This window comes from Pseudopodoces humilis, chromosome 5 (assembly GCF_049639895.1).
Source record: "Pseudopodoces humilis isolate 2021_Gansu_Grassland_sample_001 chromosome 5, ASM4963989v1, whole genome shotgun sequence".
Classification (NCBI taxonomy): Eukaryota; Metazoa; Chordata; class Aves; order Passeriformes; family Paridae; genus Pseudopodoces; species Pseudopodoces humilis.
Genome location: NC_142204.1, coordinates 51287625 through 51308124, shown reverse-complemented (window position 1 = coordinate 51308124; position 20500 = coordinate 51287625). Strand labels below are relative to the sequence as shown.

General features: G+C 36.7%; 1 protein-coding gene across 5 annotated transcripts in view; it reads right to left on the bottom strand.

Moving 5' to 3' along the window:
* Positions 1-20500, bottom strand: part of PTPRZ1 (protein tyrosine phosphatase receptor type Z1) — a 130535-nt gene that overhangs the window by 2879 nt on the left and 107156 nt on the right. For 2 of the 5 annotated variants that reach the window (XM_088055216.1, XM_088055218.1), the window contains exons 14-26: positions 17681-17772; positions 14301-14386; positions 12014-12034; positions 11756-11852; positions 10238-10320; positions 9400-9534; positions 7984-8118; positions 6809-6972; positions 4367-4502; positions 3267-3413; positions 2544-2637; positions 2222-2295; positions 1111-1239 (exon numbers count right to left, since the gene is read on the bottom strand). In XM_088055216.1, the coding sequence (XP_087911342.1) occupies positions 1111-1239; positions 2222-2295; positions 2544-2637; positions 3267-3413; positions 4367-4502; positions 6809-6972; positions 7984-8118; positions 9400-9534; positions 10238-10320; positions 11756-11852; positions 12014-12034; positions 14301-14386; positions 17681-17772 (1393 nt within the window). Of the gene's footprint in view, positions 1-1110; positions 1240-2221; positions 2296-2543; positions 2638-3266; positions 3414-4366; positions 4503-5997; positions 6082-6808; positions 6973-7983; positions 8119-9399; positions 9535-10237; positions 10321-11755; positions 11853-12013; positions 12035-14300; positions 14387-17680; positions 17773-20500 lie in introns of all 5 variants that reach the window. The other 3 variants (XM_088055217.1, XM_088055219.1, XM_014248842.2) reach the window with 2 other exon arrangements.

Sequence of the window (20500 nt, the reverse complement as noted above, 5' to 3'; positions counted from 1 at the left end):
GTAATATTAAGATCTTAAAATGCAAAATCCAACATAATAAATAATGTGTCACATATATAATCAATCCAGCCATCTAGATTTAAATTGACAAATCAGATTTTGAGTGGGATAACAAAGGCAAAATGATGGTTTCCAAAGACCTCTGTCGTGATCCTGACCAGAAAATCCATGTACCCTGTGGACCTACATAGCAAGGATCCTGCAGTGCTGCATTGTGCCACACATCCAGCCTGGCCTCAGCCTGTGCTGTGCATAGCCCATGGTCATATGATGTATTTAGCTGGTGTGTTCTAATATATGTGTGGTTTATGGGGGTTATCTAAAAGTGAAGTAAAAAGTTCTCATAGGCACATCTTTTCTGTCTGACAGCAGAAATGAAGAGAGATTTTTTTGTAAAGAAAATCCAATAATCGTTGTAATAACCAAAATGGTCAGATGGATAGGGAATCCTCCTTGTCATGTGTCCTGTCTGGCTGTTGTGTGTTTCAGGGGTGGTGGGGTGTGCTGCAGCTGTGGATGCAGAGCTCAGAGAGGCCATGGCTGTGTGCTGGGTGGGTACCACCGCTGCCTGGCCAAGCTGGCAGGGTTTCAGTGTCCTTCCTGCACACCCTCCTGCAGGAACTGCTGCCCCATGCCCTGCATGCCCACCCTGCTGGCAGTGCTCATGGCCACTCGTGCTCCCCACAGGCTTTTTTATGTGTGAGGAATGCTTGGCCACTGGTGCTCCTGGCCCTGCCCAGGTCCCACCAGCTGCTGTCGTGAAATAAAGAACCTCAAACTTCTGCCCTTACCTAATAATGGCTAAGAAGCCATATTACAGCTAAGAAGCTGTGGAACAAAAACTAACCTTCCATAATGGTTACTTCTGTTGTTTGCCTCCTTTTATAAATTGTACAGGACTGATTCAATATGTTTTCATTCCAATCACAATCTGCCTAGACAAAGATTTCTAGATTTCTGCTAGATGACTTGGGGATTTTACACTCATCTTGGTATTACTAAGTTTTTTTTTTCCAAATCCAAGATATTTTTTCATATCCTGCATATTTCAAAATGGTGATACCAATAAAATTAATAAAGAAACTCATAACAATCAGCCACAGAACTTACCATATTCTGGCTATCAGGAAGCATGACTATTAACTGGGCATTATGGTCCCATATCATTCTCCAGAAATCCTTGATAGTGTGTAGTAAAGGATGCTGAGTAATAATGAATTCATTACTTTGATAATAACCCTGCAAAAAAAAAATTAAATAAATTAATTGACAGATTCAGAATTGCTGCCCAAATATTAATGCTTAATTAATAGGAAAGTTCTAGTGGACAGAGTGAGAAGCTAGAAAATACATTGCACACTTGTTCCTTTTTGGCTTCCTGCAAATATTAGAAAAAATATCAAACTTCCACTGAAATATTTTCCATGTGAACAGAATAGATTCAATTACATTGAAACAGTTTTTAAAGAATAAAAATATATAGGACAAAAGAGATCAGAGGAGACTCAAACAGCCAACTCAGAATAAAAATATAATATCCATAATTCCAGAGGAGCTAACTACCTGACCAAATAAAAGAATACTCAAAAGATATGCAAAAATGCCAAGCAGTTTCTTAATTTGTACAGACATCTCAGATCAATCTCTTACCATGAAAGAGAGTTCCTATGCAGTAATGCACCTGAAAGATCATGTACACATACCACTGCATAGAGCTTTCCCATTTTTTTCCTGAATGTCCAGGAGGCATTTACTCCTCCCTGTCAGCTATTGAAAAGGGAAAGAGTTGAAGAAAACCCAGAGAGCAAAAAGAAAGCTAATGAATTACGGTATCTTTAGCTATGCCAGTTGCAAAAATACTGTGAGATGAGCAGGTAGGAAGACAAACCAAAATACAGCCATTAAAAACTAACTTGTTAGTTAACACATTTAGACATTTAGTTCATCTCAAGAGATCTTTCCATAAAGCATTTAGCTTTACCAGTTTTTAACTATGATGTGATTTCTGTTTCTACAGATTGTTAAAATGCAATGCACTTAGCCAAACTTAAAACCAGTAATTATGGTAATAGGACTTCCTGGAGGAAGTAACTCTTTCAGGCAGAGTGAATAATGGAAGAAAGGAGCTTTCAAAATCAGGATTGTGCCACCCTAAATCAGCCAAATGGCAACTCTGAAAACAGCTGTTCATTGTTTTTCACCAATATATTAACTGACTTACCATAATATAGGAAGCATTGATGTAGTCTGTGCCTTCACCAGACAGTGATGAGATACCCACTCTAGATCTTTCCACTGTAAAAAAAGTTATAAATTCACAAATATGTTGCAATGACTCTTATATTATTATAGCAATTATCCCACATCTCACAGTAATAAGAACACTGAGCTCCATCAGTCAGGATAAATTCCTACCCAGCCATCTGTTTAGTTTTTCTATGTGTAATTCTTAATTCACTTCTTCACTCTAAGTACTTTACAGGACATTGCTCCAAACCAATGCAGATGTCTTCAGTTCTTGTTGAGGATTTGAACAAGCTTACCAGGAATGATAGATGAGGTTCGGTTCTTTTCTCTGTTACACTGTTTGAGTGCAGTTGAATAATCACACTGCTGTGTGTTAGACTGGCTCAGTAGCTGAAACAATGAAGTTAAAAAAAAGTCAAGTAACTGTAGAAAAGCCATTCCTTCATAAGCTGCATTAAACAGAAGGGTGCATATATTGCAGGTTTGCTGTCTCTCTGAACTTTAGTTATCTAGTTATCTGTCTAAACTACTTAACAAGTCACCAGAATACTTTTTACTGTTTTTTAGCAGTTCAAATTATTCTTGAACCCAAGATAAATAACCATATCTTTGAAGGTGAAGTCTTTCATCTAGCCAGTGCTGTACTGTAGGAGGGGAGTACACTGATTTATCAATATAGCTCATGACATATCTGCCAGAATGGTATCTTTCCAGACAGCAGTTTTACCTTAGAGATTTTCCAGCAAAGGCACATAGTTAAATTTTCCAAAGTCTACTTACTGTCCTATTTCCAATGATCTTTTTTTTGTGGATTTTTTGGGTGGATTCCTTGTTTAAGAGTATTTAAATAATTCTGTCCCAACTGACTGCATTCATATGATAAATTTAAACTTAATTTAGGCTCAGCAGTTAAATTTTAGGTAGAGAAAGCTGAGGAAAGTTGTGTTGAAATATCTATTTTTAAGTCATTCAGGTTTACACACCTAAAGATTTTCACACTACTGTCTCAGAGAGCTCACCTTGAATTGTTTCTCCAGTCTGGTCTTTCCTGTTGGTCCAGGTATCAAGAGAGCATTAACGTAGGCATGAATGTGAGTCTCAAGGACTTCTGTTTCTTTACTGAGTATTGCTTCGACCAGTGCATCATGAATGAAGATGTATTGCTCCTAGGAAAACACAACCAAACATCTGAGCTCTCATGATTTTCAGATTCCCCTGGATACCTCTGGTTAAGCTGACACTTCTGATGTCATACTTCAGAATACTTCAGTATTTTTTCACAGGGGTTTTCTCAAATGTGATCCTCTATAGCAAAGGCTGTCCCTCTGCAGTATCAGTACACACAAGCACACTTGACAATTACACTTGCAATACACACACATATATATGTATAATACCAAATTCTCACTACCTGTGATATCTCACGTTAACAGAATAGAGTTAAAAATGCAAGCACAGCCTTGAGTCAAATTTTCAAGCCAGTCCTACCCCTAGTTCCTACAGTTATCCTCTATTTTCTTTCTCACATCCTCTGGAACAAGCACCCTAGCTGTTGATTAACTTTTTTTTTCCTATTGAAAGGCACTGGGGAATCTAACCACCTGTTCTTGAAACCTGAAATAGATTTTCAAATGTCCTGCTGTTGCCCTTATTGTTTTCTCTTGGTCTTTCAATATTCTATATACAATCTTCAGTTTAAAGCATCTGTATATAATTTTCTGTCTGAAACTGCTTTCCCCCCATATTTTATTGCCTAATATAAACTGTTTGATAAGGTTCAGTGAAGATCTGAACACCTGACAATGGTGCTTCCTCAAAAAGCTCCGTGACAAAAATACAAGTCCTGCCAAGAAAGTAGTACTGTGGGAAGCATGATTTATACAGGCTTCCTTCTGAGTCCTCCTTAATAAACAGACAAGAGCCCAAGGAAAGGTAATTTCTAGTGTACTGCTCTAAGTGTGCCTAGAAGGATGTCTCTATAAAACCAAGGCAAAGGGCAAAAGGGAAAATCCAGTCTGGTGACTGGTTTCCATCTGTCTGGTGGTGCCAGAAAGAGGATTGCAATATTTCTCCTCCTGCAAACAGAAATAGTCTCATGCTATTAATATTTTATTCTTACCTCAGTCTGCACCAAGTAGTTCCTTTGGGTACGTATGTGTTTTAAGAATCCAAATATGTTGACTGTCCCTTCATGCTGAATTTGCTGCAGCATACTGTCTAACACTATGTATGTGCCTGTCCTTCCAACACCAGCACTATAAAACAAAAAAATAGTCTTGAGCCTGAAGTAAAACACTAATGGGAAGAACTTTTCCATACACATGGCTTTTTCAACAAACTGCTGCAGGAAGACTTCCCTCTACAAATGAATTTATTTTATGATATATTTTGCTAAAGGTTCAAGGCTGATAGTAATCTTTTTCTTTGTGCAAGAATAAACCTAAAGATCATTTTCTCAAATGATTTTTAAACTATTGGCTGAAATAGAACTAAGGGATTTCCTGGAGGTCTGCAATTTTCAGCCTTGTAATATTCCTTAGGATACTCTGCCAAATATACGCAGAAAAGGTGGTATATGTCAGCATTTGGGCATAGTTAATGCATTCAAATTCTTTTATGTTTAAACCCCACTTTGAAGCAAACATTTAATTTTGAAACCCACTACAGTATAGGAGATTTCAAAGATAAACTCCAGGAAATGGCAGAACTTGAGTTAAGAGTATATCTGTAAAAGAAAAAACTTAGTGCTCTATAGACAAAATTGAGATGGCAAGCAATTGTTGAAAACCATTTTAAAAATAGAAAATGGAAAAGAAGGTGTTAATCAACTCATTCCTCTTACAAACTCTGATTAATGTAGGATAGAACCAGCTGTATCATAAAATTAAAGAAAACCTTTTTCTTTTATAAAATATCTGTGTAGGAAGTACAAAGCCAAGAGGTCAGTTTTTGTTATCTAGTCATATATGGGAAGTAGTCAGTTGTAATTCCCCTCTAAGACTCGAAGGAACATCATGTATACTGTACATGTAACTTGAGAGCAGCACCATGCTGGGTCTGCATGGTCCCCTATGGGCAGATCCAGCTCAGTCCATACATGCTAATTCAGTCATCTCATTTCTGCCACAGAGGGGGCACAGGGCATAGATAGTGTGAGCTCAGATTGCTGTAATAAACTGTCTAAATAAGTATAATATGAAACTCAAAGGTCCAGGTTGTTAATACCCTGTTAGACACAAAGAAGTACAAAGATTACCAGACACCATCTGTACTTGTTATGAAAGACAAAACATGAAAAGTATCAAATAAAAAGAGCTAAAATAAGTTTCATGAATCTCATAATTTGTGTCTTCCATATAGCCTGTAAATATAAATAAGTTACATTTCAAACATGAGATGATTCCTTTGAAATTTCATAGTGCATGTGGTGAGGTTAGCTAAAAACCATACAAAACTGCCTACAGAGGTGAGTTATACCTGTGACCCAAAGGAGAGGTCTGACTGAAGCCACACAACTTCCCACAGTTCACTTTTTAAAAACTCAATTTATTCAACTCCTAACGTATTGCCAATATGTCAGCAATCTCAGACTTGACATTTTGAATTTCCCAAAAATAGGCAGAATGTAAATATCAGCAGAACAAGAAGATATGGAATATTCATTTTTCAAGCTAAAAACAGATGTCAGTCAGCTTAGATCCTCCCACAAATAAAATATCTTCATTTGCAGCATTTGTGAGGTGACTTTACCTGTTGGCTTTCTCAGAGTCAGCTCCAGAAGGACAGAATTCATGAGGAGGTTCTCTTTCCAAATGTTCCATCAAAGGTGAGGTACTACAGTGGAAAACCAGAACCTGCTTATATATTTTACAATAACCTGGTCCTTCATGGGCATTGTGAAGTCATTCCAGGCCCTACAAGCCCTTTTAAACCAATTTTCCCTGAGCTGCCAGTTTCAGTGAGCACTGGCAGAACAGCTGCCTGCACACTGCGGCACATGCAGACCTCAACCGTTCCCCAGAACACTCCTCCATTGCAAATGACTGCTAGAGCCCAGAGAATGTTAAAAACAGCAGAGTTGTAGTTCAGCCAGGAATAGAATGAGTCCTCTCTTGTGCACAGAGCTCCTCTTAGGATTAGAGAGTATCCCTGCACCAAAGAAAGCATGAGCCAAAAGCATCCTAAAAGTATATTTGCAGAAATGAAACAATTATCCCCACACATGTATCTGGTAAGCTCATAGCATTCATGATAGCAGTACAGAAATGTGGAAAGGAGAAAGAAGTAAAAGCAGTTTAGAAAAAAACCCCAACCAAACAAGAAAAGAACATAGTGCAGAGCAGCATCATCTTGTTTATGGAGATTTACAGAAGTGGCACAATTGATTAGTTGGCCTTATGAAGGAGAGAAATATCAGCTAAGAATATCAGCTAAAACATTATTTGTACTCCATCAGGAATCGTTAAATGCAAGAGTGAAATTTTTCATAACCCACCAGTGAAAAATTCTTTTTTTCTGCAAAACAAAAGTGAAGTGAACCTTACAGCACTAGAAACCACACCTGCAATGAACCACAACAGGCCCAACAGCGTGGCGCTTGGCATGTGACGCCTTCCGCACGAAGGTGAGAACGGGCAGTGTATACTCTGGAACACCCATGTCAGGCCACTGGGTATAATGGTACTGAGTCACTATGCGTCCACTAGACCTCCCTTTCTGGGAACCCTGCAACAGAAAAATAATTCCACATGTTAGCAGCCCGCATCTTTCCTTCATTTTATTTCCATACCTGATAGGTGTTGAACTAGTACTATCCCTATTTAGTTCAAAGCATGCCATCTGGCTCTGAATATTCCAGCCTTCAAAGAGAAGGGGAAGGACCAGTGCTTCTGTCTTACCAGCTTGCCCGGTGACTGACTGGAAAAATGACCTGACACTTTCTCAGGAAGCCATAGAGAAAAATTAAGGTAACAAATTACAGCTGCTCTCAAGAGTCACCAGCTCTTCCTGCCACTCTGCTCCTCTGTTGAGTGAACAGAAAGAGTGGGATTCATCTCACCCAGCTTTAGTGATCTACAAGGTAAGTAGCCTTGTGTAGGCTGCTTTTCTAAGCTCCCTTCCACCATGGCAGCTCAGAGGCAGGGATGCCTTCAGAAAGCAGGTCATCTCATTCAAAGACTGGTTCCTAAAATAGGCAGAATAAATTAATTGATAGTAAATACTGAACATTTTGCATTAATTATGCAGGGAAGGTGCAAGGCTAGATGTCTCAGACATTTATGTGGCTGGAATAAATTAAGCTTTCAGAATTCTCCTCAAAGTAAGTAACATCATCCTGCTGAGCTGAGATCATGCTTGCTCTCGTTTCAATAAAACAAAGAGTGTATTCACCTGTCCTTAAAAAGGAAAATGGAGAGCTGAGGTGGATAATTTAACTCATACCATATTTTCTTCAAGTTGCTCTCTTTCTGAAAATGTATTGTCCTGCTACCCAGGCAGGAAAAGTTCACATCAGCTCTCCAATGTGATCACTGCTTTTCCTTGATGGTCCTACAGTTTTCTGAATTTGTTCATCTGGTTAAATTAACTGAAGTTGACGAGCATCTTGGCTGGCTGGGATCTACAGGATTTGGCTTTACATATACAGCAGAAAAGAGCTGTCAACTGCCTTAAAAATATTCAGAGCATATTTTAACACTTCCTTTTGCCCACTTGTGTTTTTAGGATGCTACAAACCTTTTTGATCTTGGTGTTTCTAAGAGTAAAATTCCTCACAGTGTAATAGGCAAGTACATGAACACTCTTCTGAGTAACCAAGAAGTTCCCATATTCTTCACTACCTTCAGCAGGCCAGTACTGGTCACATTTTCTCTGTTAGAAAGAAATTTTCTCTGTTAGAAAATTTCTCTATAAATAATAGAGAAAAAAAACCTTAAAATGTCCAACTAGTAAGCTGAAATGCTCAAATTTAAGAGCAGAAAACTGTATTAGGACTGTCAATATACCCACTTTATAACAGGCATGATCTTATGTGCAAAAGTACAAATAACAATTATTTTGTGCTGTAGAGGGATAGCTATACAAATATGCTCTTTATTTGGAAAACTCAGAAAAAGAGATTTAAATTATACTATCAGAGTTAAAAGGGTCTAATAGCATGGAATTTTCCATTCTATAGACACTCTAAAAACAAAAGAAAATAATGTGATCTATAGTAAAAATAGAAATGCATCCAAGTCAGTAGAGTTGTATGTGGCATCTGATTAGTTTATAGTATGGGCAGAGTATATTTATATCTGGTAGTGAGGGTAAGAGTGTATGGCTAGAATATGCAGGAGAGAGCTGTGATATGTCCAGCCTTTTGTTTGGGTTGTCATATAGCCTTTTCTAGGAGCATTAGAAGAGTGCTTGTTTTATAGCACAGTGTTGCAAATGAAGTGGTACTTCCCAGTGCAGCCCTCATCTGCAATTGCTGTGCCTGTATCATCTGAGAGATGCTTTATAGGTTGTATGATAAGATTTACATTCATTTTAGGCAGTGCTGCCAGCGTGTGGCGAGTGTGATGCAATGTCTCCTCATGTGACCCCAGGTTGCAGGTATACTCCCATCACATAATCAGAGGAACACACACCCTGTGATGGGATTTGACTTCATTTTGTCTCACTGGACAAATGGGTGTCTAGTCATGTAGTGGGAAAGGAACTGTGAGTACTGTGGGTTGTTAACAAGGAGCAGACAGTGAATGTCCAGAAAAGTTCACTTCAACTATGCTCTTCTCCTTTCCAGTGTCCAAGCAACCCTGACAAAGCGCATGAAGGCAAGCAGATAAGCAGATTGCTGGCAGAACGTGGCACAAGGCCCACAGTCTGTCCACTCATATTATATACATGGAGTCTTTTTTTCAGTATAAGATTTTTTTTTTGTGGTTAGAACGTGGTCTTTTCAAGATTTATTGAATATTTTCTTTAGTTTCATGATACAAATTCTCAACTTTATACTTCTGTAGACATTCCAGGTACAAGCAAATGCTACAAACTATTGCTTTTTGCTCAATAATTGACTAAACCAGATTTCAAAAAGAAAGATAGAAGTTTGCTACAGGTAGATCTAGCAACATCAAAGAAATAAAAATCAGACAACGGTACTCATACCCTTCCTTTCTCAATGAGATTAGTTATCATCACAATAACTTCCACATTATGTTCCCATATCATTCTCCAGAAATCTTCTGCTGTTGATTTTAGTGGCCCTTGAGCTGCAATGTAGGCTTTTGGCTTGTTGTAACCCTAAATTGAAATATAAGAAATGGCACTAGTCAAATCACTGTCAATGAGCAAAAGGAGTTTGGGAGGTGTACATGACATTTTATATATTTATTTTTAAAGACTCTGAAAAGCTTTTAAGCGCTTTTAAATTTTTAACTATTGAAATTGAAGAAACCCTGTGGTATCAGGTGACATATGAATACAGCTGTTCTGCCACTGCCCACATTTAGGCAGAGCATTGACACGACAGTTATTATGAGGCACATACACATGTGTTGCAAAAGTGATTTAAAAAACGTATCATGATCATTCACATGTAAATAATTACGTAATGAAAACTGGTTATGGTATATTGGTATATGGTATATGGTATACTGGTGAGGCTCCAAGGCATCTTCCTCTCATGAGATTACCTCAGATGGGAGAATTAACCACTCAGATGAGATATACTTCTAGTGACTCAGATGTGACAGGACATTTTTACTTTAAAAATGCCCCTCATTAAGCTGCAGCTGCTACAATATCAAGATGGATTCAAGAAAGAATTGACATTTTACCTTTGCTTTAACTTTGTAGGCCTAACTTAGACCACAAAAAATTTTTTTAACAAAATCTGTAATATTGTGATACTGTTTTTAAATAAAATCTGTTCATCTCCATATATAATTTTTTTACAGAAAAGGCTGACAGATCAATAGGCCAATGCATAGAAAAAGGCACTTACATCGACGTAGTTGGCATTAATGTAATCAGTCAGTTTTCCATCCTTTTCAGCAAGCTGTGCTAATTTAACCCTAGTATGATCATCTGCAGTAAAACAAGGGAGAAAATAAGCAATTTTTGGTAAGAATTATATTCTTTCTTGTAAAATAATGAAATGCATTTTTACAATACATAAGGCCAATACAGTAACAATCACATATTCAAGCATCCACTCCTTAGGTATGAATCCAATTAAAAATTCTAATTTGCAGAAAAATAAAGAAATTAATCCAAAGTTAGAAGGGATTTGGAATCTAGTAGTGTGGACAGCAGCACCTGGGGTCATTTTAACCTATGACATACTTCCCCTATGGCCTCCAGCTGCTGCTTGCAAAGGTGTACAGGTCTTCTCTAAGTCCTGTGTCATGACTGCCAAATCCGCACAGTGGGGTGTCTCAAAACGACAGCAGGCACCAGTGTTGAGGAAATTCAATTTCAAGTTAAAAGAGCAGACTCTGGAGAGCAGTGGGACTTTGAAAACGCTGGTCATCTGAAGAGTCAGCAGTCACTGCATCAGGGTGAGCTGAAGTATTCTGTAGCCTGCACTGACTGTAAGAACTGCACTTGAGTCACTTACAGAGGACAATTCTTGCTACTGCAGCTGCCCTAAAAGCTGCCTCCACACTGCTCTTTAATAAAACAACCCCTGGGCTAGCACCTTTTGTATGATCAGGTACAAACACAGTGGCAGAGGAAAATCCCTGAGTTTTTGTACCTTTAGAGACATCTTTAGCCAGGGATTTGGCAATTCTTGTTGCTGGTTTACATTTTCTTCTGCTAGACAGCTGACTCTGTCACCTTTTTTATAAAGCTTTAGTGACAGTGCATGCTGAAAATATAGTTAATTTAGAGCTTTCTTGTAATCAAAACAAAGTTGACATGCTACAGAGAATTAAAAGTACGTATTGAGCCACCAAATGATCAAAAAACCAGAGACAATAGCTTGAAAGAGAGATTAACAAAACTGAATAGATGTATTTCAGAGAAGAGAAATCTGGGAGAGTGATACAATGGGAAAACAAGTGTACTGGCTAATGAAGCTGTTGTATTACGTTGTTGCCAGGCATAATACAACATAAAACCAGAACATTTATGTTTATATATGACAGTAAATATATCCAGGGATTTTGAAGCTCATAGATACAATAAATCACCATTATTCTGAATCAAAGATGGATTAATTTTGACAATCAAAGCTTCTTTCTAATGGCACTAGAATGAAATCTCCCAAATCCCTTTGGGTCACTGCAGAAGACACAAATATATCCTGCTAACACATGCTCACCAAAGCAGCAGAATGTCAGAGGACTAACTTGAAGAAATGTGAAATCTGTTGCTAACTCCTCTCCAAGGAGCACTTTGCTGAACAGAAGCTGGAGGTTTCAGTGTAGAAGTATTTTTGGTCCCCCTAATAACATATAAATCTATACTTGTTTATAATTATTTCTCACACAAAACAACAAGTGATGTCTTTACTTACAAGCAACAATGTTTATGTATCGATTCTTATTCTTGTTGTCAGGGTGATTAGAGCTGTCTGATGTAATGCCTAGATCTACAGTACAGCTCTGGATTTCCTGAAAAAAAAGTATGTCACATTTTAGTAACTATTAAGATACATAAAATCCCTCTAAATACAGTAAGCAAGCATGAAAATAACCACAACCTTATGCCCAATTATCTATGATATTTTACAACTACTTCATTGCTAAAAAAATGCAGTGAAATAATTCCTTACCTGATAAAACTCTTTCAGTGTCTAATGAGGGAATGAATGCAAAAAAAGTAAAAAAAATCAAATTCCACAGCACAGAACAAATGGATAAGTGTTTATATAAAATTACGATTATTATATGGAAAACAGTTATGGTCATGCAATATATCTGTAATAACAACAAAACTGAGTATTTTGACATAACTCCTAAAGGAAACGAGGTAATTTTCCCAGTTAAAATGCTGGCATCTTTTTTCTATCTTTATCTTTAATGTTAGATTACATTTAGGCCAGTGAAAGCCTGTACATATGAGCAACATCACAGACTTTAGCCAGATTATCTATATATTTAACAGTTCACTGGAATTTTTATGTGTCCTTATAAATGCATTAATTTCTCTGGGGAATGCTTTTGCTCTCTTTGCATTCAGCAGCAAAACCTCCACTGAAGCAGGACCATGTGCAGTTCAGCCAGGCTCACAGCACAGAGTTACAGCCCTCACTCAGGCTGCCAGTGGTTTCACTGTGAAGCCAACAATTTTATAGAGAGACAGGCTTGACAAGACAGGCACAAAGTCTGTAAGACTCCCAGAATTAATTCATTTTATTGATTAATTTAGCTGACAAGAAACTCAAGCATTTATAAGGTCCACACTTTTAAATAGCAAATACATTGCCATCACTGAAAGTACTAATGATGTTTCCCAACACTTTTTATAATTCATTTTAATGTCAAACACCTTAATCTACTTAAATATATATATGAAAAGTGGTTGTCAGTTTAAAAGTTAGATTTTAAATGAGTTATTTTGTAGTAATATAAAAAAAGCTTGCTACCCACCCCCCAAAAATCTGAACCACTCTTGTACTTTTCAAATATATGCTAACTCTGCAAAAACAATTACTATATTTCAGTTTTACCCAATCTTCTAAATTCTCTATCAGTAGAGAAAAGAACTGAACACTGCTTATGGGGTAGTCCATAAAGCCAAAAAAGATCTCAAAGAAATTATGAGGACACCGATTTTTCTTGGTAAGAGTTAAAACTGGCTTGAAATATTTCAGAATCTGCAGCTGTAGTTCAGTGACATACACTATATTTGGTCTTTAGATCACTGTCATAATTTAGGCAAAGTACAATTGTAGGAAAAGATCAATTTAGAATGAATAATCTGATTTCTGTATTGCTGTACTCACTAATGGTGAAAGAACTTTGTATCCATTGTATTTACATACAGTCCCTCAACATCCGCTCTTATTAATAGCTAGTCATGTTGGGGTCCAGTTCCACCAGTGCATATGCACATATGTAATGTATGAATATGTACTGGACATTCACAAGTATTTACAAATTTGGTCCCACAGTCAAATGGATATTCTGAATGTTAAATGAATTGAAGAGGAAATGCTGATGAAGAGGATTATGTGAAGGGCATGGAATTTTTGGTCCATTAGATCACAATACTTAGGCTAGAGAAACAAAAGCAACACTTAAAGATGCAAAACTCTGAATTTTTACTTTCATTATTGTTTTTGCAACAGGAAGATTACAATCATATTTTAAATTAATATAGATCTGTTAAAATACTTGTTTCCATCCCAACTGACTGATTTTATTAGAAAACTCTTGTAAAAATTGCAAATGGCAGTTTTAATTGCGGTATTTGGGGTTTTAATGTTTATGTGAATTAAATTAGAATGTATCTGTATTTAAATTGATTGCAATACACTGAAAAACAATGAAGATCACTAGTTACATATGGTAATAGTAACATTGTATGATTAGAGCATATGTTTCAACGTTTTGAAATAACTCTTATGAACCATATACTTTAGGAAAGGAACTGTAAACTTTCACTACCATGTATGAAAACTACATTAGCTCCCCTGTTAATCAGAAGTCTTGCCATGGGTACTCATTATTACTTCCATTTTATTTTCTCTGTAAATGGAACAAGCAAGTGTGGGTAGCTTCTGCAAAATTCAATTGTCATTAGTATTGGAAAAGATTTAGATCTATTGCTGTACCCGGTAAACCATATACATTGCACTACCTTTGCATAGTTTATCCACACACTTATTCAGTATTTTATCACAATAATAAACATTCCCATTTGTATTCCAGTCCTGTTAGCTTTTAGGAATCACCCTAGGCTTTAAACTCCATACTGGGCTCAAAGCACTCACATTTACATGCATTCATGAAATTGGTGCCCAAGTCAGAATGTAATGCCCCAATTTTTGTTTGCAGGCATTTAAACTTAACATTATTTGTACATGCTAATAAAAAGATGACATCATAGAGCCATACCTCAAATTCTTCAGAAAAACCATTACTTGCATGTAAATCTGCAACATGTTTGGGAAAATGCTTTATTGGAATTGCTCCAACATCATCTTAGGGGTGGGAAAAGACAAAAAATATATTTATGTAGAATAAAAAGCCAGTGACATATAATGAAGTTTATATGTAGGCAATCCACAAAACATCCTGAAATAAAATTCTTGGCGTGAACTTTGGATGTACAACTCCCCAAAAAATACAACATTCTTTGACGTCATTAATATTTCTAAAATAGTTATCTAACTCTTGTACATTTCTAAATTATTATTTGGAAAGATGATAATGAAAATGCCTTGCTAGGTCTTGCTCTGTCTGTAAGCCCCCCAAATCAAGGTGCTGATTCTGCAAGATGCTGAGCTTGTCTGTAATAGAAGAACGCACAAAATTCCCTGTGAAGTCAAGGAGATATGGAAGGATTAGCTCTTTGCTACATGATGTTCAAAGGGAGAGAGCTCTGATAATACTGACAAAAAAGGAATGATTAGGCAGAGTTGTCTGGGTGCTCCACGCTGATTAGTGATGCACTGGAGCTTGGATCCAGTATACAGACGAGCCACATAGTCCCAAGCCTACTAAATTAAAGCAGCATTATGCCAGTATTTTCATATTAACTCACAGTTGCATGTTTGCATTGGCATCCAAAAGAAACAGGAATTAATTTTCATTTTTTTACTGCATTAGTGACTACCTTCCATACAGAATTTTCTCCCAGCTCTCTCTGTGATTCTATGATTACCTATTGATAATCTTATGTCTGATCGTGGCAGTACTGGCCAGAGATTTTTACATCAGGCTTCATGCTTCAAGTTTTAAATGGAAGATTTATCTTTAAGCCTTCTTTGGCTACCCACAAAGAAAAAAATCTACACTCTCAAGGAATAAATGTGATTACTGTAACATCACCATTTTACTTTAGACAAACACAAAAAAACCCCTTGAGTAGAATATGCATCAGGAATCACATTAAAAACCTTTGGGACTTTTAATCTTCTCTTTAATGCAAATATGCTGTGCAAACAAGGTCGTCTGTTTGCTAATTATCTGCTAAAGGATGACATTATTTCACTTAGTTTTGGTTCTGAAGAATAATTTTGTTGGGTTTTTTCCTTAAAGCCTTTCATGGTTTAAAAAATATGTTTATTTCACAATCTGTAATTTCATCATAATTTCATATGTGAACAAAACATCAGAAACATTGAACAAGGACCTGTTATTCACATCAACAGATGTTCAGCATTTATCTATCCCAATAATTTTAGCTTTCAGTTACCAAGAATTTGTTGATTTGTACTAGGATCCATCTGGTCTTCCACTTATATGACTGGGTCTGAATACAAAAGGTGAATTTATCCAGTCAAGCCTAAGAGAAGCTGAACAAATGTGTAAAACAATCTTCACACTTTGGAGATGAAACCTGGAATGTTTCATTAGTGTTTACCCTAATGATATGCAAACACAAAACCAGAAGGCAAAGTAAATGACCCAAATAGAGAGTACAATAATGGAGAAAAAGATTTTAGGATTTGTTTCCTTGCCCAATTCAAATCTCCCAATTCAGTCACTTCTGAACCCAGGAATGTATTTTATATCTGGATGGCAGGTATCACTTCAAACTACTTAGAGTTTGATAGTGAATCTGAATCCTCCCCTGTAATCCATGACTACTTGAATGCATGTTTGAACTGTGCTGTGAAGAGCCATGGCATTTTCTGTGAATAACTGCAGATCTCCTATCTCTGCCAATGAAAGGAATGAAAACTTAATATATAATTCTATGGAAGGAAAACAATATATAATTAGATCTGTGAAGTGTGCTTTTGGTCACAGCCATGAGAATTAAACTTAACAGTTGCAAAATACTCTTTCTGCCTTACACTCTTTTCTAGTATTATATTGTAATTAGATGCAATTGTAAAATGACTCTGCTGAAACACTTGTGCAATAGAAAACACAGTAACTGTTCACTTGACATCTGTTGCATGCAAAATAAAACTATTTCCTCAGTGCTTGCAGCTTTTTCCACAAAATATTTTGTGTATCTTCAGTCACTTAGAAAAAATTTTCTCTTTAATGTCTATCACCATTTCTGAAGGAAAACCTCCAGTTTCAAAACACGCATTTTAGGCACTCAGAATAACTGTAAGTGCAATTATGATGATGGAAAACACTTTCCTCCTGAGGTGAGCCGGTCAGGAAAAATTGTAAGAAAATGGTACAGTTGTAATGCAATATAGTTAATGATGGAGAGTTAAAGCAGAGATTTCCTATAATGATTGCTGCTTGACATTCATATATAATGATATTTTCTGAAATCAAGCCATAGCTCTGTTTCTTAACCATTTAGTAAAAGGTTATGCATCTCCTAAAAGCAGCAATCCATACAAGTTGCATTTGAAGATGTCTACAGTTCAGTTATAATGGAAGCCCAGTGTTTGGGATTTATTTAATTACATGTGTTTACTAGTAATTCACACAAGGGCTGATTTTCTTCCTTTAGTCATTCCCTGAAAATCCATCTCCTTGTATAATAGCGTAGTTTGTGAAAACATCACTTGTGGAACAAGATAACCTTGTCTCATATGTGAGAATGTGACTTAGGATCTGCTTCAAAATCAATCTATTTTGGGTTTAAATAGATAATTGAAATTAATCTATTTAATTCTATACAGACTGAAGAAGCTGGAAGGCTGCACGTGCTTCTCTGATACTCTTCGAGGAAAGAAAAGAAATTTTATTTCTCCAAATAAATGTGCTGGATATAGAATCAGAAAATGCTAATAATATTCTGAACTTCTGTGTTATTTTCATGACAGGTTCACATACCTTTACCATAGTAATTATGCCAGTAAAATATGTAAGTCCGTAATTGCAAGTGAAATGCAGACAGATGAGGCACATTCTCATCCTTTTACAAGTTCCATACACAGGTAACAAATCCAATTAAAGGCAGAAATACAACAGAATATGTTGCTGGTGTAATCCTCTAGAGCTGTTTAGTGTAGCTCAGATGGCTACATGAGCAGCCACTCTAGTGAGGCTACACTTAAAATGGCTGCAAAGCACACAGTATCTTTGAGGCAATTCTGTAAATATCTGTAATAAAGATATTTCTGTTCTGTGTTACCTGCAGAAGAGACTATTAATAACACAAGTCTGCCAATATTAAGTGTACCTGTTTACACAGATTTGTACAAGAGGTATTTGGATTTTTACATTCAGGAGTATTCAGAATTTTTACAAAACTCTGGTTTACAGATGTTACAGTATATGAAGAATTCATATTGACACATGTAAAGCAGTATCTTCCAACAGTTAACACCAATCCACAGAACAGTTGCCAGAAATACCTGAGACTGGGAAGATAGGAGCTGGGGGAGCAGAAATCACTCGAGGGGATGTATTGTCTTCTAAATAAAAATGAGCAGTCTGAAAACATTTCCTAGAGAGGAAAAAGTATACAAAAATATTAAAAAAATTTAAAAAAAAGAAAGAAAAAAGAAACCAACAAAACCTCACCAAAACCTCATGAGATGATTTGGAATTCTGGCATTATTGAGTCAGAAAGAAAAATCATAGTTTTGAAAACCAATTTTGATGGAGTGTCAAATACTACTGCTACAATATAAATACTCCCACAGCATTTCACTAAATTATGCATACAACATGAAGATACAACATCACCTAAGCATAATGCATAATTCATGCATTTACCTATATCAGAGGCAGAAGACAGAGCACACATTAGACATAGTGATAGCTGAAAAAGAAACTGCATCAGGAGCTACTGTAGATGCTGCACAACTCCAAGTACCAAAAATGCCACTGTTTTCCTTACTTATCCAAATTCACTTAATATAGATAATAAAGGCTTTGGTAAACTTATTTGAATTAAGCCTCTGGGAAACATGCCCATATTCTTGGAATGTGTTGGGAATTTTCTATCAGTGTATGATACAGATTCTCTTATAACAGAAGAAAAAGCAGACAGCTACCTAAAAGGGAAAACTGAGGCATGAAAAATAGTTCTGGTAATTCACATGACAATTAAATGTGAAGTCCAGATAGCATTCTCTAAAAGCGTATTTGTGATGTTCACAGAGAAGTTTTGACTTTGCATGAGATATTTTGAGCAATACTATGTTAGGTACTTGGTTTTACTCAGAAGTGGCAATTTTGGATGCAGATCAAGAACACATTCAGGAGGCACCTGGGAACACCCTTCTAAATTTTAGTCTCTAGCATTAGAGTTAGTGGCTGCTGAGGTGAGAGGGGCTGTCTCAATGCTAGCATAAAACTCAAGAGTTAGTATCAGAACTGAGTGTGAAGTATCTGTGAGACACAGGCAAGACTCCAAGTTTCAAATCATTAAACACTTTGGAAAGTCTGGCCCTGTCTGCTGGGCACAACTAATAATGTGTTGTGTTTATTAAAACTGCACCAACCAAACATGCCAAGCAATTTGATGCTAAAGCTCCAAACCCAAAAAGTTTCCTCCCCCCAGCCATCTACTTCTTGTGAACAGCCATCATATGTAAGGTTTATGGACTAACCTTGTCACTTATTTGCTTGAGAAAAGATTGAGTTATAAAGAATTTAATTAGCATAATTACTTTCACATCTAAAGCTGCATTTAAAATGTCCTCATATTATGCCATACACTCATTATCCCTGACTGAGTCAATATATTTTTAATCTTTACAAAGTTAATTGTTTCTGAAAATAAATTACACCCTTAGCACATTTGGGAGACAAATTCATAGCAGTTGACTTCACCTGTAGTAAGACTCATAAATAGGCTCCATCTGCTTCTGCATCAGCACTGAAAGCCTTCATGACTAAACCTAATGTTAATACCAACATCCCATTAATTATCACTTGTTGTTAACGAAAAAAGTGATGACTGTTTCAAACTTCCAGACAAAAGGTCCCATTACTCAATAACCTGATTATTTAATTTACACCTTTCATCACAGCACTAAGATCTCCAACCTAAAACTATAATTTGTAATTTAGACACTGCACTTGTTCAAACACACACTGTATATATGGGGGCAGTGCTAAACCACTGAATTAATTACAGTCTGGATCTGTGCAGCAGCAGCACTTTGGTCTGACAGTAGGGATACTACATCTGAATGAACACTTCAGTGGGAACTACCTGGGACTGCAAGGCTAAGCCTCAGACTGTGGGGGACACAGATTTTCTTGGAGGTTGGCAGGAGCACGGCACCCTGTGTGCGTGGGACTGTGTGTGCAGTGCTCCTGCCCCAGGGACTCAGGAAGGGAGCTGAACCCTGCAAGGCAGAGGCATCTGTCAGAGGATGTGTTTGTGCTTCTGCTGCTCATGCAGAGTGGTCTTAGAGGCATGATCACTTCTTTCTCTGAGAACTTCCATGTCTGTTGAGCTCACAGGATTATATGCCAGTAGGTATTCTCAAACACTCACTAGATTTTTAAAAAAATGTTCAGATATTTAAAGATCTGGTGAAGCCAAAGGATCTGTAAGTGTATCCTCAATGGATGCCAATTATACAGTTTTTAAATAGCTCTAATTAATTTTATGTGTTTGTCAACTGAAATTTTAATTTTCAGATTTTATTAAGACTTTTATTTATGACACGGCACACTGTTGAGAAGTTTTTCCTTTATGGATGGATGAGTGTGGCCTCTGTACATTTAAATTTGGTTTAAATGTTTCTGCATGTAAATCTAATGATCCTCACAGAGGGTTCTTAACCCTGTTCCCATAAACTTACCACAGGACTCAAGGCATTACTTCAAACCATGGCTAAGAAAATTAATGTTCTCTGACAGGCATGTTTCAAATTATATATGATGGTAGAGGAAAATTAAAATTAAAAAAAAAATTAAATTTCAAATAACTACTCAGGGTGTTGTCTGTCATCAGGTTAGTAATTTATGAAGTGTTACTATCACAAAATGTCTAACAGGTTGAATGACAGGCAGCTGATACTCAGTATGTCTACAGATGCAAATGGACCTGGAAGTGCATTAGCAGTTTGAGGTTCATGTCATTAGAGCTGGTCTTTTACTACAATTCACATATGTTAGTTGAAAAAGAATTTTGAATGGTACAACTCCCACTGATCACTGTTACCATCTTATCATTCTTCAAGCTCTTCTTAAAATAATCATTATAAAAGTTA